This window comes from Polyodon spathula, chromosome 17, assembly GCF_017654505.1.
Source record: "Polyodon spathula isolate WHYD16114869_AA chromosome 17, ASM1765450v1, whole genome shotgun sequence".
Classification (NCBI taxonomy): Eukaryota; Metazoa; Chordata; class Actinopteri; order Acipenseriformes; family Polyodontidae; genus Polyodon; species Polyodon spathula.
Window position 1 is genome coordinate 9,952,938 of NC_054550.1, and position 27,015 is coordinate 9,979,952.

The following is a 27,015-nucleotide window of genomic DNA, read 5'->3' on the forward strand; positions in this document are numbered from 1 at the left end:
CTCCTCTAAAAACAACCTGTGGTAGCAGGGACATGCAGCTTTTATACAGGACAGAATAGATGCCTGAATGCAAGCTTTAGAATATAACTAATCAATCCTGAGAGTGTCTATTTACACAAATATCCCTGGCAGAGAGACACCAGTTAGCCACTCAGTCCTAATATCCCCACAGGCAGCAGAACACCTTGTCAAAATTAAACATAGCAGATGTTTTTTATGCCCGTCTGCCTGCAATGTGGGAAATGATAGATTCCTATGTTGAGTCCTATTTATTGTGTTCAGTGATGTACAATACTGTACACAGGATAGTATCCATCATAACAAAGTTTGCCAAGTATAATTAAAAGACTTGCAGGCACACACAGTTCCTGACCCAAGCTGACTGCATTGATTCTCTGACTGAGCTACAGCAGAAGCAACAGGAGTGCACTATACTAATCCTGATTTAATATGTATTGCTTTAGGCATTCAGTTTAGCTCCCGTACCCTTTTCACCACACACCTCACCACTGTCCAGTTAAACTTTTAATATAATACATTTCTTCAATGACATGATGGTACAACACTGTGTTGCAGTCCTACCCTTTAATTAGTGTCGCCCTTTTCATAGTTTGCAAAGTTGCTAAGTGCCAATTATCTCAAAATGACCTAGGATAGGACAGGCAGGAGACAGAACCGTTCCCTTGTCTGGGAGATGTTAATGAAGCCATGTATAAAACAACAGTTCAGAAAAGTTTAATGAATAGCAAACATTCTTTAAATAACCACTGACCTTTGTAAATATGGTATTAGTGCTAATTTTAATTATAAAAAAAGAAATTTGATTATAAAGCCCCGCTTATCACTAAGTGATTATAGCCAATACAACAGGTTACCTTGGTGTTGGCAATTAATTTGTTTCCTGTTTTCTGTTTCAAAAAGCAAAGCCTGAATGATTCTAATTGAAACAAAAATAAATTCTAAATACTTTTCTCATTAAAACTTTTTGCTTCACCAAATCTTATATTATTCAGCTGAAGCCAAATTCCTGATTTAGTTCAGTGCAATCTCTAAGGGCATTCACAGCAATTTATCTCTTTGTTTCCATGCTGTTTTATTGGTTTGCCAGTGGTGTGCCTGCCCTGTAGAGAACAGGTCAGGGCACATCTTGCTGGGAGCCTTGTCTTTAGTACAGTTTAATGACTACAGAACTGCATGACTGCTCAAAGAGTCCATTCCAATTGTTCCCATACAAGCATTTCCAATCACCACATTGTATACAGATGGAAGATGGAAGACTGCTGGTGTAGTCAAACTTGTTTAATTTACCTCTGATTTTCTCCCCAATTTAGATTGTCCAATTACATCAGTCAGTGGGCATCATCCAATCACACAACCAAGTCAATCTCCTCTTCCTCATCCAAGAACTCAACAGCGGGTGTCAGCAAGCTACCAGCCTCTGGAGGACAAAGGTCCTACAGCTGCCCATTTGAGTTCACCAAGTGCCTAGTCAGGAGGGTTCGATGTAGTGTGGTAAGGAGAAACGGTCGCTGTTGGTTTTGCCTCACTAACCAGAGAGAGCACTAGAGCCAATGCAGGGTTAGAAACTTATGCTCGCCTGAGAGTAATTAAATCTGATGAGGACTATTGATGTCAGTCTCTCAGTAGTCCTCTGGGCGAGTTCTTAAAACAAATGTATACGGAGCCTGTTGAAGAATATCACTTTCAGCTGAAGCACATTATGAAGATGTCTGAGCACCATGGATCACTGGAAAAATCATGGGATTTCGACATCACATAGAACATTTGTTTTATCGATCTGGAGAAAGCATTGGACCCTGCCAAGGAAGGATTTATGAGCAATATTAGAGTAACTGTGAGGTGGAGAGGAGCAATCACAAGTGGATATAAATACACACATATATCCTGATCATTTTATCAGTCTGCTCTGTTATTCTATGTGATCATAACAACTACTAGATCATGACAAACAGGGCAGCTGACTGAAAAAAACATTTTCAAATGAACTGCCTCTTGGCTGAGTGAATCAGTACTGGCAATAACAGTAAGGAAAACATATAGACAATAATAATACTGTTAATACTAATATTACTACTAGGCATGTCAGTGAAAAACATCCCATAACACTATATTTCGACCACCATCTTTTGTATGACCATGAAAACATGTCAGTCAGATGACATTTAGAAATAATTAAATTCAGTGACAAACATCTAGTCTAGAAGTCTTTGTCAATGTCTTTTTTTTTTTTTTTTTTTTGAAGACTTAAAAAGACTTCTAGTCGAAATGACTGTCACTGAATTTGTTTCTTTTAGTATTTCTAAATCCAGCATTGAGTGTTTAATAGTTATGGATGGCATTCAGACAGAAAAGTCAGTTGGAAGTGCAGTTGCAGGCAGTCAGAGACTGGCAGCCAACATATACCCCAGATCATGGTACACTAAATAGCTGGTGCTACAGAAGGTCCTTAGTATCTAAAGGGTTTACCAGCCTTAACTGTCACCAATGCAGGAACCTATTTTTGATGAAAATGTGTTTTGTCTACTAAAAACCCTACTGGTAAGTAAGGAGGTGTTTGTTTGAGTCAGGTAAAATTGGAAACACCTCGCTGTATATATTTGTCTGTCCCACTACTTGTTTAAGGACAGTATACCGCATCAAACAGAATTGTACACCCTTTTAAAACAATGCTGTAATTTATACTCCCAACTGATAGATACACACACCACTTATTCAATGTGAACACTATAAATTGTTGCACATGTTTTGACTGCTATCTGACACGTTTTTCAAGGAAGGTGCTAATGAATATTATTAGAACAAGTTCAGCTGTAAACAGTTCCCCCACTTTAATCATCCGCACTTATCTTAACCTAGCAAAGTGACATGCATCATAGCAGCTCCTGACTTCGAAACCCTCTGAAATGATGAAAATCCTGTTCAGCTAAGTATAGGAGGCAATTAGTGGAAGGTTGCAGGGATACGGATTGCTGTGCTGATGTAGGCGAATCAGACAGAACTTCCTTTGAACATCACCCTGGTGGGAAAACAAAAGTACAGCCAGTAATTCATTGATAAAGTGTATGCAACTGCACACCCACACATGATGCAAGTGTGCTGGGAAGCTTGGCAGGATCATTAGCATTTTTACTTAAAAGACCAAGGCTTTATAAAGAAAAAGAAAAAGAAAAAAAAAAAAAAAAAAAAAAAAAGATTTTACCCCTGTTTTTCTGCCTAATTTAGAATGTCCAATTACGTTCTCCGATTCCACGTACAAGCCAATTGCCTCTTTACACCCAGGAACTGGTGTGCTCATGCGGCTCTCCAAGCTCCTGGCCACTGAGGGGACAAACAGACCCTGCCAATACCCCATGGAGACCATGTTCCCTGAGGAATCCCCAGCCATGACTGACAGCTTGACACAGCCAGGTCACAAACCTCACTGTGTGACTCCCCCTTCAGACCATGAATATAGTAACTGCGTCACAAAACCTAACGAGGGAATTTTTGCTCTTGAAGCTAAACCTGGATCTTCACATTATTAAATGTAAATATCTCCCTTGATGACTCCGCAAGGTTTAAAACATCAATTTATTAAAACACCATTAACCAGGCAGGTTATTATTGTAATTGTGCTTCGGAAGTGCTGTGAAGAAAATTCAATTAAAACTACTAGAGTTGACTGTCACATTCTCTTCTCAGAGTGAGTGATTTTTCATTAATTCATACCCATGGGAGGGTTTTAAAAAGATATTTCAAGCAAGTGATTACTGTGAACAAATTGTCCTTACATTTAAAGTGTTTCTAATTCAGCAGTGAAAAACAAACAGATGCTGGTGTGAGCCCCTTATCCCAAAATGAAGAGAAATATGAGTTGATTTAGATCAATTTGTTTTTAAAAAGTCATTATTTCAGTTAGGACAACTCTTGGGATTTTAATCCTTCCCCCCCCCCCCCCTTAGAGAATAAAAACAGCTGACATACATCCTCACAGGATATGTACTTGCTTGGGTCAGCCTCCCTTTTCAAGGCAGTTGCTGTTGCCTCATTTTTGTTGACATCCCAGTCTGACAGCAAAGCCCACCCAGAGAGGTGGGGCAGCCGGTAAACTCAAAGCACGGAACTTGTAGTGGGTTTAAATTGACCTGGCTTGATTACTACTGGCAGCTACTGCTGACTGAAGGTCAACATCAATATGGGAACCATCAATGTCTGCTTGATTTTTGATAATGGTTGCAGGGATTTTAACATATTTTCAGTATTTAAAATGTCCTGTCTGAAACTTGGCACAGTTTACGTAAAATAAAAATAAATGTACCCAGCAAAAACTCATTAAGATGAATTAGCTAGTTTACAAAATCACCCAGATAATCAGGGCTACTGAAGATCACATGGCCACCTGAATCCCTTTGGCAAGCCAATCACCTCTCTCACCTCTCAGGTTTTCACAGAGTAAAAAACAGAGAATGGTATTCAGGCCTGGCACTAGTGAGCAGGGTGGGCTGATCTCCACCAAAAAACTTTCAGCCTCTCCAGCTCACACTCAGTCATAATGTCATTTTTTACTCACATAAATAAAACAGTCAAAGGCAGAATTAAACTGACACTTATTCTTTGATTTCTTCATCCTCACCAAGGCTGTGTACCACTGTTTAACAATGTTAGTGAAAACCACATCAAGCAGTTTTTAATTGAGTCTTAGATACCTCCAGTAAAATCATTCACAAGCTTTTCTGCTTGACATTCATATATGAAGGTGTCGGCAAATAAGCTTAAGCTGACAGGACCGGACCCTCCTCTAACGTCTGCCTTGTCAAATGTAAAAAAAAAAAAAAAAAAAAAAAAAAAAAAAACATGGATTGATTTGTTACAAAATAAAGACTCTTTGACTAGCACTGTCACTCAAAATGAGCAAAACCCAGAACCTTATGCTGTTGCTCCAGTGCACATGTCACTCGTATGTGTTGTGGCATCTCAGCCTTGCAAAATGCATCTTTAACCATAAACAAAGGGAATACTGACTGTATGGTGCTCCGTGTTCAAGAGTTTTTAGCTGACAGCCAAATGTATTATTTTCGCACCAGGAGCACAGTTTGCTCCACTTCAAATTCGAATTAAAAACAGCAAATGGTTTCAAACTGGGGAGAACTTAAATTTAAGTGCTTACCTTTTTTAAATTCCATTTAGAAAAAAAAGTGGAGCAAACTTTGCACCTGCTGCAAGTAAATCTTAATTAAATTGTAATCATCAGCCCCTCCAGTTTAGAGAAGCAGGAGGCAGACCTGGTGGTATTTATTTCCAAAAACTGTCAAAGCTGAAAGACGGTGCTTAGATTATAGTCACGATTCTGTTTTGTAAAGAGACGGTTTGAGCAAGAATCAGAGCAAGAGAGAGAGAGAGAGAGCAAGAGCATCGCTTACACCAAATCATTAAGACAGACAGCAGTAAAGATGGATTATGAAATGGAAGCTGGAGCTTTCTGAATATTCGCCATCACTAAAAGTCTGAATACATTTTTAGAAATATAACTGATGTGTGTATTACCGGATACACTACAACTTGACTGACTTAAAGATAAAGAAATAGAGACACTGCTAAGAGTGGGGCGATACAGTACAATGACGCACCAGTATAAATGTGAAGAACATACAGATACTACATCAAACTAAAATATTGAAGTGGCTGTATGATCTTGTAAACCTTGACATTAACATGATTTACAAAAAAAACATTTGTGTGTATACTGTATATACATCCAGCCCCACCACTGCTGTAAATACAAAATACAGAGGCCTCCTTACAACTTCAGATTCTAATACTCTCACTAACTTATTTGAAAAGATTATCTAAACAAAATTTCAACAAAACTGAAAACCCATATGACCCCAGACCCTGAAAGTGAGTGCTTATTATTGTAATTGCTCAACTGCCTTTTTGATAAGTCTGCGTTAATGTGCTTTCACCTGAGTTCAGGGGTTGCTCTTTAGTTCTAGCTGTCTGCCATAGATGTATGGGACACTGGCTAGATCAGCTCAGTGCCTTTTGCTTTGCTGTTCACAAGAGGGTGCTGCTGTTTATTAATAAAAATACACTGCTCTAGCCTACATAATGCACTGCATCTCTATGGCAGGCACCTAGGACAGAAAAGCTCCTCCTGAACTCAGACAAAACCATTTTATACATCAATAAAAATAAGAAAAAGCACTTGAGCCACTGCAATAAATGCAATCATACATTTTAAGTTACTTGCACCTTAATGTTTTGGGCTTTATGCCGGGCAGAATCAGTTTGCAGGTATTAATTTCCTAGTTAAAAGCCCCGGGTGTTCCAGTTAGCTTGACTGTGGTAAGGGGAAGCTCCACAGGCAGTGTTATCCTGCACTAGATTCATAATGAAAAATTAAAGCACTTACCTGGGAGATACCCACGATCTGCTCATCGGGAAGCAGGCTGATGCGCACGAAGCACGACTCGAAGTTGATCTCCTCTTTCTCCAGCAGGTCTTTTCCCTGCACCAGGGTGACATGCAGGCTGCTGGAGTGTAGCTCATACTCCATGTTGACCTCCACCTGTCCCACGCTGAAGTCCTGGCCAAAGTTGTTCCCGATGGAGGAGATGGAGCTGAGGGAGTCGGTGGAGAGGGATCGGCGCATCGGCCCATATGGAGTCAGCTCCATGTCTCTGTTCAGCTCCAGTGTGCCCAGCTCATTGATGCTCTCGTAGTTGTCATCGATCCTTAAGCTGGACTTGCGGCTCACAGGCGTCTTCTCTGCAGCTTTCTTGTGGTTTGAAGCGGCTACTCTCTGCAAGAAACACAAAGGAGAAGGTTGCAAAACTAACACAATGACTCTCTGCAGTTTCCTAACATTAGTAGCCTCAAATGATAATGTTTGCTTTTACGGTTCCCTTATCCTGTTACAGCACAGTAATCCCTTGGTAGAACACTGTTAAAGGGGGACAGGGAAAATAAGCATTATACTGGGGGGAGCGCTATACTACAAACATATGCTTTTCATTCTTAAATACTACATTACAATACACAAAAATGGGTTTCCTGAATATGTTTATTGAACACTGCATCAAATAGCCTACATATGACATAAAACAAACAAACAAGGACTGCAGTGAAATAAAATCAGTATAGTAATACAAATTTATATAAATTAAATACAACAGGGGAAAAAATGAATGCAAAGTACAGTACATTCTATTGCCGTCTCAAACTTATTTTTAAATGTCAAATCCTATTTCAGTCATGTACAGTAATAGTACAAACTTGTACATAATAAAATAAAAAAAAATCTATTGTCAGCCCTGGCTTGCATGTGTGTACAGATCTAGATTTCTAACCTGTTGCTACAGTTCTTTTGTTTCTGTGTTGTTGCTTTGACGTGCTGTGCTGAGCAAATGAGACTAACTGAAACAGTAAGCCGTCGAGTTGAAGGAACAAATGTTATCGAAGCTATGTTTTTTTTAGGTAACCAAAGCAGTTTACACATTAGTTGAACATCACTCTGTTACATACTTAAGCTCTCTTTTTCGCGATTTGCTTACTGCATCAGAAACCAGGATAAGCGCAAAGCAGCAACTCAAATATGAGAATCACAGTTAGCGTTCATCTGCCTATATTCTCAAGAGCAAGAACAATGGTGGGAGAGGGGGGGGGGGGGGGGGGGGTCTGTCTGTGCTCTTCAGGTGCCATAGACATATTTAATGCAGGCTAGATCAGCAAAGTGTCCTTATTAGTAAGCAACAGCACCATCTATTTCACAGCAGTGTATTGACCGCTTCTATAAAAGACATGCTGGCTGATCTAGTCTATGTTACACAGATCTATGGAAAGCAACTAGAACTTAATATCAGCCTCTGAACTCAGAACTATATCACAGTCTTATCAAAAATACATTTAAAACCCCACTGTATTTAGAACATGTCAGTATGAACCACTTCAATTAATTGCAAACATCATAAAATGTAAAGGGAAAGTGAAAAAAAAAAAAAGGTAGAGTCACTCCAGTGGGCTCTACGACATGTCTTCTCCCTAAATTCAGCTGGTATATCAGAATGTAACCATTAACCTTTCCTCTTGCAGCATTCTGCTCATATAAAACGAATTTGGCCACAGCCTTTATTATAAGAAGTTTTCGGTTTTAACCGATAACCGAAAACAAGCTTTTTTTTTTTTTTTCTTTTTTTTTTTTTTTTTTAAATCGATAAATGTCAGTGTTGGCAACATATTTTAAAATTATATCAAATTAAGCACTACTGTCTTTCTACATGAAGAAAATGGCTTTTAGAAGGCAGGCAGTGTGCAAAGACATTGCAACTGACCAATCATTCATTTTGTGCACTACGTGATATGTGTAATTTGCATCAGTGCATCATTTGCTTAGCAAGGGGCTTACGACCACGAACCCACCCAAACAATTATTTACAATACAATTATTTCTCACAATTCTCCGCATCCATTCAGAGTTCTACATTGCTGGAACCCTAATGTGGGCGCCCTCACTTCAACACAGTAAGTGAAACGCACATTCAATGGATTATAGAAACTGAAAATGTGTGTTTGATTGGTGTTCATTTTTAATAACTGAAAATAAGCGATTTGGCCAAATAATAATAAAAAACGATAAAACCCCTCTCTGAACTGAACAAAATAAATTCCAAAAAATTCAAGCCTGTTATAATATTGCTGAAACATTTATATGTAAAATAAAATATTACTGGTACTTTCATCAAGTCTGGTTTTGTGCCTGGGAGTTGAGAGTTGAGTAGCACTGCACTTAAGGGACGATTTACTGCATCAATTCATTATCTTTAAGCCTTTTTAATAAATATGCTGTACTGCAATAAGCATCTGTGTTGAATTCAGAGCATCTAAACAGCTCATTTCTACTTGCAGTGCTTGTGCATTTAAAAGTCAAACAGTAATTTACTGCTGCAATCTGAAGCTTCAGGAGCACAGTTTATTCAATTACCTTCTGTCTGACCTCCGAGCAGGAAGTCCCGTATTTCTGCTCAAGGTATCTGAAATCGAAGTTTGGGAAAGGCGAGGGGGTGGGATAGCTTCCAGATCTCCACAGCTTCCACAAGTTCACTCCCACAACTCCCAGTAGCACCAGGAAACCAGCAATATAAATCCCTACCTCCCATCCGGGCGGACTTTGAACCACTAAACGAAAGAGACAGAGATGAGGTCCTTGAAATAAAACCATTAGTCGTTTGATAAACATTTGTGATTAAAAAAAAAAAAAAAAAATCTTAATACCTTGCAAAGCAGAACTTGACTTAACTTGTAAAGCAATTAGCAGAATGCGCTGGACACAACCAGGAAACACTTAAAGAACACTTGCTACTAGCAGGTTTAGTTTCCATTTAATAAACTTTTTAGTATTGAACAAAACATGCAATGTATCACAAGTGTGCATCAGTGTGGCTAATTTGATGCCGGGACTTAACGATAAGAACATAAGAAAGATAGTGGAGCCCATCTGGCCTATGTAGCTCATTCCTTTAAGTTCTGGGATTAGCGCGGTTGCTGTTTGCTGGACTCTCTCCAGGGTCACAATATCCTATAGGTCCTATGGTGACCAGACCACATGTCAAATCATTCTCATGAAAACTAGAACATCTGCAAATCCATTTATCTGACACTCTACTGACAGTATTATGGCACATTTTTCTTGTGTAACCCCTGCATGCTGCTGCTCACAACAACAGTAACAATAACATTTCATTTCTATAGAGCATTTTAAGCCCATCCTAAAGCATTATTACTACAATACTACTGCAGTATTATAAACTGGTAGTGCTGCTAAGTGATTCCAGTGGAAATATAAGTCCTCTGCAAAGTTGCAGTCTATAATATACTGTTCAGTTCATCAAACAACATTTGCTTGGATATTACAACTACTTAAAAATATAACAAGCAAAAGAAAAAAAAAACAACATTCAGAAGATATAATCATCTTTCTGCTTCACTTTGGAAAGTGGGATGAATTATTCATTGAGCTGCTTTTTAATTTAGATGATGGTCTCGTAACCTAAAATGGAAGATCTATTATAGAACAGTGCATGTGGGCAGACAATGCTGTTTTCAGGTGGGCCACTACACTGTGACACTGACACACTCCTGGTACTTTCTCTATTAACACTGGAATTAATATCTAACAGGTTAATGTTAAAGAATGGAGAGGCTCCTGACATCACTGCCCTTTAAAACATGTCTGCAGTCCTCCTTGGGTACTTGCTATTCATAGCCTGTGCAAGAACATTACATGCATTATAGCTGCTCTCAAAGAGGGAGTTTCACTGCAGTCAGATTTCTATCCTGTGTTAATAAGGGGTAGTTTTGCTAGTTTAAAACAGCCCTAAAAGTATTTTTTGTGATGACGGGCCCAATTCACAAAGCTTTAACTCATTAATTATTCAAAGATAAGAGCATAAGAAAGGGTATAAATGAGAGGAGGCCACTCACCCCATCTCTGCTCATTCAGTTCCTGGTATCTCAGTTATTCAACTTCAATAAAACAGGATTAGGCAGCCCATTCTCTTTGTGTACATGTGTGTCCTACCCTCCATCCTAAGTCTATTTCCACTTCATGTCCAACTGTGTCCTCTGGTCCTGGTGTCTGTGCTGCACTGGTTAGGGTTAACTTTGTCACCTATTTTTAAGTTTTGAAAGACTTCAGTTATGTCCCCCTCTAAATATTTCTAGTTCAAGGCTAAATACCATGTTACTTCAATTTGGGATGGCCCTCGAATTAAAGACACCCTTGTACTGACGCCACAGTCATATATCAGCTTTATAATCGAGGCCACCCTCGAATAAACGCCGCTATCAATAAGGAAACATTAAGGTATTTTTTTCTACCCCTACTAAAAAAAAACACACAGTAAACAAATAAACGCGCAACGCTGACTATGCACATGAACAAAAATATAAACGCAACATGCAACAATTTCAGAGATTTTACTGAGTTACAGTTCATATAACAAAATCAGTCAATTGAAATAAATTCACTAGGCCCTAATCTATTGATTTCACATGACTGGGAATACAGATATAAATCTGTTGGTCACAGATACCTTAAAAAAAAAAAAAAAAAAAAAAAAAAAAAAAAAAAGGTAGGGGCGTGGATCAGAAAACCAGTCACTATCTGGTGTGACCACCATTTGCCTCATGCAGCGCGACACCTCTCCTTTGCATAGAGTTGATCAGGCTGTTGATTGTGGCCTGGAATGTTGTCCACTCCTCTTCAATGGCTGTGCGAAGTTGCTGGATATTGGCGGGAACTGAAACATGCTGTTGTACACGTCAATCCAGAGCATCCCAAACATGCTCAATGGGTGACATGTCTGGTGAGTATGCAGGCCATGGAAGAACTGGGACATTTTCAACTTCCAAGAATTGTATACAGATCCTTGCGACATGGGGCCATGCATTATCATTCTGAAACATGAGGTGATGGCGGCGGATGAACGGCACGACAATGGGCCTCGGGATCTCGTCACGGTATCTCTGCGCATTCAAATTGCCTTCGATAAGATGCAATTGTGTTCGTTGTCCGTAGCTTATGCCTGCCCATACCATAACCCCACCGCCACCATGGGGCACTCTGTTCACAACGTTGACATCAGCAAACCGCTCACCCACACGACGCCATAGACCTTGTCTGCCATCTGCCTGGTACACTTGAAACCGGGATTCATCCGTGAACAGCACTCTTCTCCAGCGTGCCAGTGGCCATCGAAGGTGAGCATTTGCCCACTGAAGTCGGTTACGATGCCAAACTGCAGTCAGGTCAAGACCCTGGTGAGGACGACGAGCATGCAGATGAGCTTCCCTGAGACTGTTTCTGACAGTTTGTGCAGAAATTCTTCGGTTGTGCAAACCCATAGTTTCATCAGCTGTCCAAGTGGCTGGTCTCAGACGATCCCGCAGGTGAAGATGCCGGATGTGGAGGTCCTGGGCTGGCGTGGTTACACATGGTCTGTGGTTGAGAGGCCGGTTACGTACTGCCAAATTCTCTAAAACGACGTTGGAGGCAGCTTATGGTAGAGAAATGAACATTCAATTCTCTGGCAACAGCTCTGGTGGACATTCCTGCTGTCAGCATGCCAATTGCATGCTCCCTCAAAACTTGAGACATCTGTGGCACTGTGTTGTGTGAAAAAACTGCACATTTTAGAGTGGCCTTGTATTGTCCCCAGCACAAGGTGCATCTGTGTAATGATCATGCTGTTTAATCAGCTTCTTGATATGCCACACCTGTCAGGTGGATGGATTATCTTGGCAAAGGAGAAATGCTCACTAACAGGTATGTAAACAAATTTGTGCACAAAATTTGAGAGAAAAAAGCTTTTTGTGCTTATTAAAAATTTCTGGGATTTTATTTCAGCTCATGAAACATGGGACCAACACTTTTATGTTGCATTTATATTTTTGTTCTATGTACAGAACAGCAGTCCTTCTTAGGTTCTTATCGGTGGTTTTGTTTTCAGTTCAATTGTAATTCCTGTACTCAATCCCTTACAAATAAAAACAATGCACTTACTAGCTATGAGATGATTTAGTTTCAGTTTCTCTTGCAGAGAAATTACAAACAAGCAAGTTACAGTGTGAAAAAAATAACCAAGTAGGATATATTGACAGAAATCAAGCTGATATTCTGAGGTAATTTTTGGTGCAAAAAAAACACCTACGTCACACCCTTGGACTTAACTGCCACATGAGCATTGTCCCACCCCTTAACAACCAATACATACTCCTGATTTGCTGGTACAGTACTTACCTGACCTTCCAACTCCCACCTAACTGTAACTGTCACCGATAAATGTACTGTAGTCAAAGTAGGTTAGCCACAAACGCTGCTACATACAGATTACAGGCTACTGTATTACAGAAAATAAGCAACCGCAATACTTCTAAAATGTCATAAATCACGTAATAAGTGTTTGAAAATCGTAGTATTATTAATAAAGGTTACCCTCATATAACGGCCACCCTCTTAAGCGCCACAGTCATTTTGATCAATTTAAAATAAACATTGCAGAGCCAAATTGAAGTAACACGGTATGTTCAGTTCTTTCAGCCTATCGTAGTTCATTCTTCTAAGTTATACTGACTGGGAGTCCTCTTCTGTTCTGGTTGCCTATGTAGATCATACAGTCTTTGTCATCACTTGGCTGAATCACATAAATATCTGTCAAAATGTCTGCAGCCAAGAAGTTTGCCTACATCAGTTTATGTTAGGCTGATAAGTGAAGTCAGTTTTAGTTGTGCTGCATCTGGTTTATGAAAGTGTGGATATTGCTTATGCAGTACGTGTTTATTGTCTGGGTCAATGAAATAGTTAAAGGATTGTCATCATGTGTGCTGTGTGAAAGTTGTACTGAGCAGGTTGTGAGGGCTTACAAAAAAACACGACTTGGAGTTGCTGCCTGCTGTGATGTAAATATTCCTGAACTATCTGTTTTCAACATAATTTGCAATTATGGCTGTTTGCACGCAACCAGAAACAATGGTTCCTGACTCACGAAGTTCAGCGCTCTCATTGGTACGTCTGTTTGTCTGTGCATGGGCATGAACAAGTTTATGAATGAGCATGGATGACAACTACCAAAAGCTAAAGCACGGTTTGCAATAAGTATTATATTTGGACCACTGTGTCATTAAAAAAGTTGAATTGCATACAGCAATGTACGTCAGGAACTGTCCTCCAGTAACCTGTATGTCAACCCAATTACCGATGGCATCATCACAAAGATGGTGCAATCCCATTTACCATGGGGCCTATGTGTTGTCATTTCTTAATGTTAACTAAGGGGTTCCACTGAAAGAACTGGGTCACGGGGAGGAACACACAACATAAACTTAAGGATTCAAGGTGCAATCTTTGAAAAACAAATTGAAATACTGAAGCAATTGCACACTTTGACCCAAAAGTACAATAAACCAAGTCAGAACTGTACTCTCCAAGTGACATGCACATAGTGACATGCTGATGGATTTCTCTTTGCTTGCATACTCACCACTTATACGGTAGTCTGCTATATCTCGTCCAGCAACTGAAGACATTCTTTAAGGATTTGCCTAAAAAACATGATATTTTTACATTATTTCACACATGAAACGCTAAGAAGTAATTTTTTAATTTTTTAGAAGAATAATTCTACTAGGTGTGCTTTACTTGGGGGTGGGTGGGAAAACAAAAAAAAAATAACGCTGGTACATGGTAAAGTTTTCACATGTATTTCCGTGGTTATTTACCATAGTTTACCTTAGCTACCTACGTTTTTAAATATACTTTATCATACCATGATTACCATGCTTTCACTGTGATTGTCAGTAAATGTCAAAACTAATTCAGCTTTCTCAGTGTCAACTCTGCTGGTTGATTTTAATGCATTCTGCCCCACAAGGCTGGTAAGCTTTACAGTGGAGAGAACACATGGTCATTTTTTATTACTTTCTCAAATGCAATGTTGTGCTCTTTCTTTCTAAAAATAATCATCATACCTGACCAACAAAGCGTGCAAACAGGCAGGTGGCCTTACTACTGAACTACAGGGATTCCCTAGAGTACTGAGGTTATTTCAGTCATGAGGACAGCCCTAAAAAACAATTTATTGAGCAGTTTAACCATTTTTCCTGTATGAACATTGTTCAAATTCAACGTTTTTGTTAGTGTTAGTGTTTAATAGTTTCATTTCTAAATCAAATGTGCAAAAAAAAAAAAAAAAAAAAAAAAAAAAAAAAAAAAAAAACCTGAAATACAGTAGTTTAGAGCACATTGATCTTGTTGGAGAGGTAATTTAACAGACATAGGGTCTTTATAGTTGGTACATAGCTGTATTCCATAATTCTCCCAATAAAGCCACATTGAAGGTGGTATCCAGTGGACATTAGCTGTTTCACTGCCACAATGTTTTAACCACTGACAAATGATAGACCACTCACTTGTCTTCACAGGTGGTACACAGCTATATTATATGATTCTCTCAATAAAGTAACTTTAAAGGTGGTGTCCAACAGAAACTTTTCACTGCCACCCACGTTTACAGAAAATTCGGTCTGGGGATGCTTTGTTTTTTGTTCACAAAAACTCCCATTTTTAGTTTAGAATATAAGTTAGTATGAATGTTGTCTTACCACGACAGAGAATATTTCAAAAGATAAAGCTGCATTCTATCTACTTCTTATAACATACATATTTCAAGCAGTGGTTGCCATGGCTACACTGTAGGGTTTATTAAAATTAACCTACAAGAGTAATAGGTTCATGCTAAATTTATTTTTGTATTATTTAAGTAAATATACCCTTCAGGATGACATTTTCCACATTATAATTTCTTATGCATCAAAAAAAATTACAGCAGCCCTTATAGCAATAAACATTGATATGAAGTTACTGAGATGTATGTGCTGTCATGAGAAACATGCTAAAGTGTAAGAGTTATGAAGAACTGAAATGAAGTCACTGGAGCCGGCTATGAAACAATACATGAATACAGTAATTATCCATAACTTTAAAATGCTCAATCAAAACAAGAGTAGTGCCTGAAGAATCATTTGTCTGCTTGACTTTGTTTCTTGTAGTTGGTACAGTATTGCTATAAACACGTGAAATGCTCTACAATGCTGCATTTGTCATGCAGGAACTTCCAGTGTCATTTTAATTCCTTATTTACATTGCCCTGTCTTTGCAAATCACTCAGAGTGGGCATGTGTGTTTTGTTTTTTTTGTTCCAATAATGAGTTATTATAATTTATAATCTCTACCTTTACTGCCTTTACTTAGCTTTGCGCTTGTCTGGAGAATCCCAAGTGATGGGACTGTGCAGCCTTCCTCATTACATTTAAACCACGTGAGATTGTTCCCATTAAACTCTGCCAGCTCCAGTAACAGTATGTTATGTACTGCCATTATAGCCTATGTCCTCTATGTGAAATTAGATGAGGTGAGGTTAAAAGCTGTATGACCATGAACAGCGAGGAGCCTGGCATAGTGGTTAAGACGCTCGCTTCCTGTGAAGGGTGCAAACATTTGATTTCCAATCAGAGAACCATTTATTCCAACGCCCCCCAGCCCCCCCCCCCCCCCCCCCGAGTCAGAAGACAACAACAAATCATTAACAACCTTGACTAGAGCTGTTTCAGTGATGTGCAACTGTAGAAAGCCTGACTGTAAAGGTTCATAAAGTTTATTTACCAGAAGATGATTATTTAATTGTGCTACAACACGTTCCAGAGCTTTAGACAGGAAAAGGAGGTTTGAAATAGGCCTATAGCTGCCCATATTATCAGTGGGAAGATTAGATTTTTCATTACTGGTATGATAGTAGCAGTTTTAAATGTAGAGGGTACAATTCCAGAACTCAAGGACTCATTAATGATTATAGTCACAAACAGACCAAGAGTCTGGAAACAGGAATGAATGAGGAAAGTAGGAATTGGGTCTAGCAGGCAGGTAGTCTGCTTCATTGTAAAAACCAATTTGGTAAGCCCAATGACAGTAACAGGAGTGAAACTATCCAGTGGAGTGCCGGTAAAGACATGTTGATGATAAAGTGAGGTAGGTGGCGCAACGTCTTGGAATTGGCGTCTAATATTGTCAATCTTGGTAGTAAAAAATTCCAAGACATTATTGAGAGGCAGATAATGCGGAGGAGCTACTTGGACCCTAACATCCTGAATAACCATAGGCCAATCTCCAAGTTACCATTCTTAGAGAAGGTTCTAGAAAGAGTGGTTACAAATTAAATTACAAAACAATTCTTAAATAATGTATCTGAAGTTTCAGTCTGGATTTCGTGCTGCACATAGCACAGAGACAGCCCTTGTCAGAGTTGTAAATGATCTGCCGATAAGCTCTGACTTGGGCTTTCTACCTGTTTTAATTCTATTAGACCTAAGTGCTGCCTTTGATACTGTAGACCACTCCATCTTACTGAATTGTTTTGAAAACACAGTGGGACTGTCTAGCCTTGTCCTATCCTGGATCAAATCTTATCTTTCCGATAGATTTCAGTTCATCTCTATTGGGGAATCTGAAATCTGAAAGGTCTGAAGTTGTCTGCAGTGTTCCACAGGTCTCTTTTAGGTCCTTTGCTATTTTCATTATATTTGCTCCCATTATGTGATATTATCCGCACACAGTCAACTTCCATGGCTATGGAGATGGTACCTTGCTATATCTGTCCCTAAAGCCAGGAAATACCTCTGCTGGGGTTACTTGCTGCTTAAGGAGGCAGTGTGGTCCAGTGGTTAAAGTCCAGGATTTGTTACCAGAAGGTCACTGGTTCTAATCCCACCTCTGCCACTGACTGACTCACTATGTGACCCTGAGCAAATCACTTAACCTCCTTGTGCTCCACCCTGCAGATGAGATGTTAAATCAATGTCCTATTGTAACTGACTGCATATAATGCACAGTTCACAGCCTACCTCTGTAAAGCTCTTTGTTATGATGGTGCACTATGAAAGGCGCTATATAAAAATAAATTATTATGTTATTGTCTTGCAGACATCAAGTGTTGGATGCCTCGGAATTATCCAATGCTAAATTCAGATAAAACAGAAGTTATGCTAGTGGGCTCTCAGAACCAACTAGCTCGACTGTAGTAATCTCTCATTAAATCTTAAAACTACAAATGAAAAATTTGGGGATCATCTTTGATCCTGATCTATCACTTGAGACTTATATTAGGGAAGTTACAAAAGTATTGTTTTACCATTTGAGAAATACAGCCAAACTTAGACTAATTCTGTATCCTATGCCGAGAGACTAATGCATGCCTTTGTTTCATCTAGAATTGATTATGGTAATGAACTTCTCTCTGGTATCCCAAAAGGTGTGGTGTCTTGCTTACAGATAGTTCAGAATATAGCCGCTAGAATTCTGACTAAAATCTGGAAAAGTGAACATATTACCCCTGTTGTAGCCTCCTTATACTGGCTCCCCTGTGCAGTATAGAATATATTTTAAAATTTTGCTGTTAACCTATCAAGTCCTAAATGGATTAGCACCTAGTTATTTGCAGGAGTTACTGACCCCGTATCATCCAAATCGCACTCTTAGATCACAGCTCAACAAAATGAACATGGGAGGAAGGGCTTTTTCATGCAGAATTCATTTCACAATGTACAGATTTATGAACATTTTAAATAAGAGACTGTTTGGATTACAGGCAAACATATTCCCTGCAGCTCAGGTGCAGTTACAGTCTTGCAGCCATTTATTAATTGAAACATTTGGATGTCCAGAAAGAAAATGAAACCAAGTACACTGTTCGGTATTGATAATTATCATTTGTGAAAGGATGGTAAAAAAAGTTATGATTTTCATTTTTTCTCAGGAGTTCTGACAAGTAGCTAAGAAACGTCTTTAAAGATACCTAAATAGTTTTTCCAATAAGTTAACGTAATTCAAAATGTAAGACACTGCTCTCAGCAAAGAAAGTGAGTGTACTTTTAACAGGTTCTACCCTTATCAAAGTGCCTAATAGTAAAGTGTAATAAAGCACAGTGACAAGCATGGTTAAGCACAGGTAAGCACTGTAAATATGTGGTAAACTATTAAAGGGTTAATTGTATTTTTGAAATAAGAGTTAAAGTTTCACAATAACAATCCATTGGTCTGGCGAAACCTGGTCTTATCACGATTGTATACATGTTAGTGAACAGAACCAAGATTGTGTATGGGGCAGGGTGAACAGAACAAAGGTTGATGTACATGTGTTAAAGAGGTGACTTAATATCTGTTAGCATACTCACAAGTAGATACATTCAGGGGGCTATTCGGAAGACTAATGATGACATACTCCACTCCTGTCCTGGAAGACTCAGAAATGTCTTCATCTAGACAATGTGGGGAAGCTATAAAAAAGGCTAACAAGATGCTCGGATACATCGTGAAAAGTGTTGAATTTAAATCAAGGGAAGTAATGTTAAAACTGTACAATGCACTAGTAAAAGACCTCATCTTGAATATTGTGTTCAGTTCTGGTCACCTCGCTATAAAAAAAAGATATTGCTGCTCTAGAAAGAGTGCAAAGAAGAGCGACCAGAATTATTCCGGGCTTAAAAGGCATGTCATATGCAGACAGGCTAAAAGAATTGAATCTGTTCAGTCTTGAACAAAGAAGACTACGTGGCAACCTAATTCAAGCATTCAAAATTCTAAAAGGTATTGACAGTGTCGACCCAAGGGACTTTTTCAGCCTGAAAAAAGAAACAAGGACCAGGGGTCACAAATGGAGTTTAGAAAAAAGGGCATTCAGAACAGAAAATAGGAGACACTTTTTTACACAGAGAATTGTGAGGGTCTGGAATCAACTCCCCAGTAATGTTGTTGAAGCTGACACCCTGGGATCCTTCAAGAAGCTGCTTGATGAGATTTTGGGATCAATAAGCTACTAACAACCAAACGAGCAAGATGGGCCGAATGGCCTCCTCTCGTTTGTAAACTTTCTTATGTTCTTATGTTCTTAAGAATACCGGCAGTTCAGGTAGATACTGTTACTGTAAACTAAATAACTATTATATCACATCTAGAGGTTTAACTGCGTTTAGAGGTATAATAGCAATATCTCTGTATGACTAATAATCTTTGAATGCTAAATGTTGAATAATGTATGCTTCAATAAATAAGTCTGAATTTGCAATTAAGATAGAGGTTAATTAAGAGAGATGTCTCTGGGGGCTGATGTGGTCACTCAAAATCATGCTGGTGGCCACTTTTGAGAAACACTGAACTAAAGGAGAATGTGAGGTGAGCCAATACATAATGCAACCACAGTAAACGGCAGAACGCATGACAGGGAAAGAGAACACAGGCAGAATAATAAAAAATTCTGCAGGGCAGAATAGCACATTAAAGGCAAGAAAGCACAAGCTAAATCACTAGGAAGGCGTCATTTCAAAATCAGCCTGTCTGACTCAGCACACCACATTTACTGTAATGAAATCATGCAAGGGACAGGGCGTGTAATCGACAATATTCCATGGTACTGATTTATGCAGCTGTGTTTTCATCCACTCTGGCTTCAGACAGGGGTCAAGCCAAATAAGAAGGGTTAACCGAGTACCAAGGCTAAATAAATATGAACCTAATAAAATGTAGGGTCATACAGTATCCCAGTTGGGCTACATGCACTGTAGTTCATATGTTACAGTTTTGCATACATCTACAGAATTCCCTGTCAAATTCTGATGAAACTATCTACTGTAAGGACATTCTTTAGTACATGTTAGTATCGTAATCTAGTGGGGCTAATGGAGGCTGCCCGTATCATAAATCCAGAACTGCTTGCTCAACTGTGATGAAATTTTAGCACAAAGTATCAGAATCTTGGTCTTAAAAAAATTAATAAATAATGTGGTAATTTAATTTTATTAGGCTTGCTTTTGCCAAGACAGCAAAACAGTTAATTTCAGTTTAAATGAAAACAGGTATAGTAATACATGTACTCAGTTTTAGAGGATGATAGAGTGAAGGTTTATATTAACTAATGTTATTTTTTTAATGGATTTTAAAAATGAAACGAAAGGCTGTTCAAATTAAGTCCTACTGTCTGTTTTATCATGTTTGAAGTGGTTTTACTGCAGATGCTCAAAAGATTATATGAAACATATAGAGAAGGTTAGAAACAATAGTAAGATTTACAAATGCTTCACAAGAACCAATTATTATATCTTAATATTGGTCACTCACAGTTAAGCCACGTTAAGACAGTAAATTGTACAGGAGAATTTAATTGTGCTTATGACAAAATCTAGATATCTGTACATCCATACAGACACCTCCATATAACCCCAGATACATTATAACTTGTTCCTTCGCACTTTTCCAGATAAATGAAAAAAAAAAGAATAAATTCAGGTATGTGTTGACCGACAGGCAGTCAGTCAGACAGACTCCAAACACCCCTAGATTACGATGCAATAACTTGAGCTAAAGAACGTCTTAGAAATCACAATTAGATAAGCGATACTTTCAATGTAAAAATGTACAGATATGTCTGACATACAAACAAACTGAAAGACAGATCAGCTACCATATACCCTGATAGTATGATACACTCAGTAATATGTGAGAAGGTCATTAGCACCTTTAATCACCACTGGATAAGAGGTTCTCTATACATGCTGTAAATCTTTCACATACAGATATATGACATGCATTCCCAGTGTGGCATAACAACACTGACCCAATGATTGCACAGGCACAGTGTGTTCTTGTAAAAAGATGTGCAGGATGCTCCAGGAATACCTATGGCTTCTTAACCTCCTCTTATGAATTATTTATATTTCTACCCATTTCCCTTTCTCTAAACTTATCAATAAGATAGAAATATATGCTTTTCTGCAGCCCTGATGTTATCTGAGAAAAAAAATTAAAAATGTAAAATGCCTTTGTGTTGAAAAATGAATTAAAATGAATATGCATTATGACATTCTTACTGCTTTACAAGATATTCATTAAAAAAAGAATATTCCCAACTGCCATTCGGAGGCTTACAGCAACAATGAAACAGTTCCCTGAAGTTTACAGGTGTCTGATCCCGGAATTATGTGTAGACACTCCTGCAGACATGAATTTTCTCACAGCCCTTTTCAGTGGACCAACCAATAGCCTGATTCACAATTACTACAATTAACATTTCAAGATTATTTTATGTAAAAGTCTGATTGAGAAACCCGGGGCTATATTGCAGGGCCACCACTGTGAACGCTTAAGAGATCAAGTTTTTTTTTTTTTTTTTCTTTTTTCTTTTAATCTTTAGATACACATGAAAGGAACATAAGCCGCCTTGTTTTAAACAGCCTGGCTTGATTTCAATTCACAGCTGGTAGCAAAGAGCACATAATTACATTATACACAGAAAAACATAATTAGGCATCAAAATCACTAAACATTCTATGGCAAACACTGCAAGGCAACACCAAGTTTAAGGCAGTCATTTCCTCATTTAGGAATTATATATATATTTTTTTTATCAAGTACTACACTATCATAATTATAAAACACAGCTCTTTTCAGATATTACAAAGAAAACAGATTACAGAAAAACTAGCTTTCAGGACAAAATCTTTTTCAGGTGTACAGTAAGTGGAAATTACAATTTAAGTACCGTGCATCTGTAATATTTCCATAATGTGCGTCTCAATCCAAAATGTAACCAAATTGATATTAAGTGATATTACTGAGAAATCAAGAAAATTACAGATAATTCATTACTACATGGTTAATATAACAGCACAAAACACATACGGAAATATTTAAAGGAATATTTTGTAATAAAATCAGATTTGCATTTCATGGAACCTTTTTGTTTGTTTCAGAGAAAGTTTATTCTGAAGAGGTTAAAACTCTCCTTAAATTTTTGTGAATGGAGTTCCCTTTCAAGTACGAAATGTAACCATTATCGTGTGGGTATTTTCCTTCTAAAGACCCAAAACCTGAATAAGATATATCAAAGCTGCTCGAAGAGCCTGTAATGCAGTCATGGCCCGCCCCCATGTTTTTACACAAATTGCAAGTGATATCAAAATAAATCGCTGTGTTTTACTAATTACGAGTATTTGTGCACTACAACCTGTAGTTTGTTACATCCCACTGCGGCCTTGTGCTCCACGTGAAGCCAGTGTAACTACGTCATTTTGTTGAGAAAGGTGTTTTTCCTGTTTTTACAGAGACTAAGCACAGCTACTCACTGCAGTTCAAGCACGGTCCCCCTCCCTTTCGGGGCTTGACTACAACATCAGTCACAGACCCACAGGAAGCTGCTGTGGTGTCTCAAGAGGTAGCACCTTTGCTGCAAAAACTGGCTAGTCACATAATAGAAATCATCAACTTGGAGGACGGGCTCTACTCAAGGTACTTCCTAGTGCCCAAGCGGGATCCTCGACCTCAGACCATTTAACCTGTAGCAGAGCTGAAGGAGGTTCAAAAGGACGACGCAACAACTGTTGCAGTCAAATCAGGCCGGGCGACTGGTTCACCACGGTGGACCTCACACCCCCATAAAACCAGCGCACGGAAGTAGCGGCGGTTCGCATTTCAGGGAACAGCGTATGAATTCCGTGTCTTGCCATTTGGCTTCTCGCTAGCTCACTGTGCCTTCTCGAAGTGCATGAAAGCTCCTGGCCCCATTGAGAGTCAAAGGCATCAGAGTGCTCAATTATCTGGATGAATGGCTCATTTGCACCCAGTCTCCAGCAGAGGCCCACACAATGGTGAATCATGTGAAGAGTCAGCTCATGTCTTCTCAGGCAGCCTCCTATCTAGTATCTTTGGACTCCTGGGCCATGCTGTCCACTCTGTTGGATGGCAGGGTGCAGAGAACATCTGTCTGTTTGGTGCTCTTTCAGCTCAACAGAGCGCTAATAGTTGTAACATTCCACAAACTTCTGGAATTGATGGCAGCAGCTTTCCAGACCCTTCCAATGACCTTTCCACAGATCTTGCACATGCGGCCTCTGCAGGCCTGGTTGAACAGCAGGGTTTTTCAGCCCGCGTTGAACCATGACCGCCTATTTACAGTATCTCATCACTGTCTGAAAGCACTTTCTTGTGGCAACAACCCACACATCTACACTTCAGTGTAGCGCTGGGCAGTGTTAACAGAAGAGAGGTCGTCATCACAGATGCATCCAGCCTGGCTGGGGTGCTGTGTGTAATGGCATGGATGTGCAAGGTGTGTGGAACCCCCTTTGGCATGGTATCCACATCAATGTTTTAGAGCTGCAGGCAGTTTATCTGGCCTTGCAGAATTTTTTTCAAAAGGTTCGAGGGAGACATGAACTTTTCTGTACAGACAATACAACAATGGTGGCTTGCATCAACCACCAGGGTGGCCTCAGGTCACCCAGTCTCCATCATGTGACCAGCAAGCTTTTGATGTAGGCACATGATAACCCCCTCTCACTACAGGCAATACATCTGCCTGGGGTGACAAACTGGGTGGCAGACCTCCTCTCAGGAGTCCCCAGCGCCTCAGAGTGGTGATTTCACCCCGGGGTAGGGGGCCTCATTTGGGAGAAGTCCAGGAGAGCAGAGACTGATCTCTTTGCCTCCCATGAATCAACCCACCGTCCCCTCTGGTTCTCCATATTAGGAGGCAGGGACCCACTGGCAATAGATGCCTTGGCACAGCAGTGGCCGAGGCAACTGTTATACAGGGGCTTGCGAAAGTATTGACCCCCCTTGGTATTTTTCCTATTTTGTTGCCTTACAACCTGGAATTAAAATGGATTTTTTGGGGGTTTGTATCATTTGATTTACACAACATGCCTACCACTTTGAAGATGCAAAATATTTTTTATTGTGAAACAAACAAGAAATAAGACAAAAAAACAGAAAACTTGAGCGTGCATAACGCCCTAAACTCAATACTTTGTAAAGCCACCTTTTGCAGCAATTACAGCTGCAAGTCTCTTGGGGTATGTATCTATAAGCTTGGCACATCTAGCCACTGGGATTTTTGCCCATTCTTCAAGGCAAAACTGCTACAGCTCCTTCAAGTTGGATGGGTTCCGCTGGTGTACAGCAATCTTCAAGTCATACCACAGATTCTCTATTGGATTAAGGTCTGGGCTTTGATTAGGCCATTCCAAGACATTTAAATGTTTCCCCTTAAACCACTCGAGTGTTGCTTTAGCAGTATGCTTAGGGTCATTGTCCTGCTGGAAGGTGAACCTCCGTCCCAGTCTCAAATCTCTGGAAGACTGAAACAGGTTTCCCTCAAGAATTTCCCTGTATTTAGCGCCATCCATCATTCCTTCAATTCTGACCAGTTTCTCAGTCCCTGCCGATGAAAAACATCCTCACAGCATGATGCTGCCACCACCATGCTTTGCTGTTGGTGTTCTCGGGGTGATGAGAGGTGTTGGGTTTGCGCCCAACATAGCGTTTTCCTTGATGGCCAAAAAGCTCAATTTTAGTCTCATCTGACCAGAGTACCTTCTTCCATATGTTTGGGGAGTCTCCCACATGCCTTTTGGCGAACACCAAACATGTTTGCTTATTTTTTTCTTTAAGCAATGGCTTTTTTCTGGTCACTCTTCCGTAAAGCCCAGCTCTGTGGAGTGTACTGCTTAAAGTGGTCCTATGGACAGATACTCCAATCTCCGCTGTGGAGCTTTGCAGCTCCTTCAGGGTTATCTTTGGTCTCTTTGTTGCCTCTCTGATTTTAATGCCATCCTTGCCTGGTCCGTGAGTTTCGGTGGGCGGCCCTCTCTTGCCAGGTTTGTTGTGGTGCCATATTCTTTCCATTTTTTAATAATGGCTTTAATGGTGCTCCGTGGGATGTTCAAAGTTTCGGATATTTTTTTATAACCCAACCCTGATCTGTACTTCTCCACAACTTTGTCCCTGGCCTGTTTGGAGAGCTCCTTGGTCTTCATGGTGCTGCTTGCTTAGTGGTGTTGCAGACTCTGGGGCCTTTCAGAACAGGTGTATATATACTGAGATCATGTGACAGATCATGTGACACTTAGATTGCACACAGGTGGACTTTATTTATCTAATTATGTGACTTCTGAAGGTAATTGGTTGCACCAGATCTTATTTAGAGGCTTAATAGCAAAGGGGGTGAATACATACATTTATTTTTTAGAATTTTTTTAAACAAGTTATTTTTTTCATTTCACTTCACCAATTTGGACTATTTTGTGTATGTCCATTACATGAAATCCAAATAAAAATCAATTTTAATTCCAGGTTGTAAGGCAACAAAATAGGAAAAATGCCAAGGGGGGGGTCAATACTTTCGCAAGCCACTGTACGTCTTTCCACTGCTCACCCTACTCCCGCTGTGTCTGGAGAAAATCAGGCAGGACTGGGCCAAGGTGGTCCTAGTAGCCTCTTATTGGATTGGCCTAGAAGACTCTGATTTTCAACCTGTATGCAGCTCCTGAGCAACCAGCTGTACAGACTACCCAAGGGCCTGTTCAGTCTGGTATTGAGGACCTTATAGCATCTGACTCAGCGAGCCATAGCACCGTCCATGCATTTCCAGTATGTCCCCATGACCTGTCCCATGGCAGTTATACTGCAATTTTTGCAGGAACTTATAGATGAGGGGAAATTCCCCTCCATGTTAAAGGTCTATCTGTCAGCCATTTCGTCTTGCCATGTCAAAACTTACTCGGTCTCCCCAGGAGCTCACTTCCTGGCGGGGCAATTTTTTTAAAAGGGGCTTGGCGGCTTTGACCACCTATGAAGGATACTGTTCCTCGCTGGAGGTCAAAAGTGGTGCTTAATGCACTCATGGAGCCTCCATATGAGCCCCTGTATTCAGCTGAGCTGAACTATTTATTGCGCAAAGCGGCTTTCTTGCTTGCAATCACTTCCACAAAGTGGGTGAGACACAGACTTTCAGCAAGGTAAAAGCCTGCTTAACGTTACGCTCCGTACCAAGCCTGCCATTTTGCCGAAGACGATCTCGGCATTCCATGTTAACTATGTGGAATTAGAGGCTTTCCATGTGCCTCCTTTGCAGTCTGGCTGAGTGTGACCGCTCCATACGATCCGCCCTGGCATACTATGTTGACAGGATGAAAAGTTGGAGACAGGCCGAACAATTTTGTCGGGTATGGAGAGAAGCCCTCTTTAAGCAGAGGCTGTCCAAATTAATAGCAGACGCTGTCAGGACTGCCTATGAGCTGGCCAACTTGCCCCTTCCAGAAAAGCTCCCTGCCAATTCCACCAGGGGCACAGCAAATTTGTGGGGTTTTTTTTTTCCCCATGGTGCATCTGGCAATGACATTTGCAATGCAGCAGTGTGGGCTACTCCCCATACTTTTACTAGGTTCCACTTACTTAATGTGGTGGATCCTCAAACCCTTGTTTTGGAACTAGAGTGTCAAGGGCGGCTTCTCAGTCGACCCTTACAGGACAGACACAGAGGCGAGTTTGTCCCTCAGTTGTTTAGTCCGAGCTACTTGTTACTGGGATTCCGTATGGTAACGCACAAGGCAGACTCTCGGGTTAGTCTTGTAGCATTC

The 27,015-nt window shown here is 39.8% G+C and overlaps 1 protein-coding gene across 4 annotated transcripts in view; it reads right to left on the minus strand.

The window, feature by feature from the left end:
- The window catches only part of LOC121329642 (synaptotagmin-12-like), a 60,433-nt gene that overhangs the window by 12,533 nt on the left and 20,885 nt on the right, over nt 1-27,015 (minus strand). For 3 of the 4 annotated variants that reach the window (XM_041275339.1, XM_041275341.1, XM_041275342.1), the window contains 3 exons: nt 14,037-14,097; nt 8,981-9,174; nt 6,413-6,802 (listed from right to left, as the gene is read on the minus strand). In XM_041275339.1, coding sequence (XP_041131273.1) covers nt 6,413-6,802; nt 8,981-9,174; nt 14,037-14,082 — 630 coding nt within the window. In that variant the 5' untranslated portion in view covers nt 14,083-14,097. The remainder of the gene's footprint in view (nt 1-6,412; nt 6,803-8,980; nt 9,175-14,036; nt 14,098-27,015) is intronic. The other variant, XM_041275343.1, reaches the window with a different exon arrangement.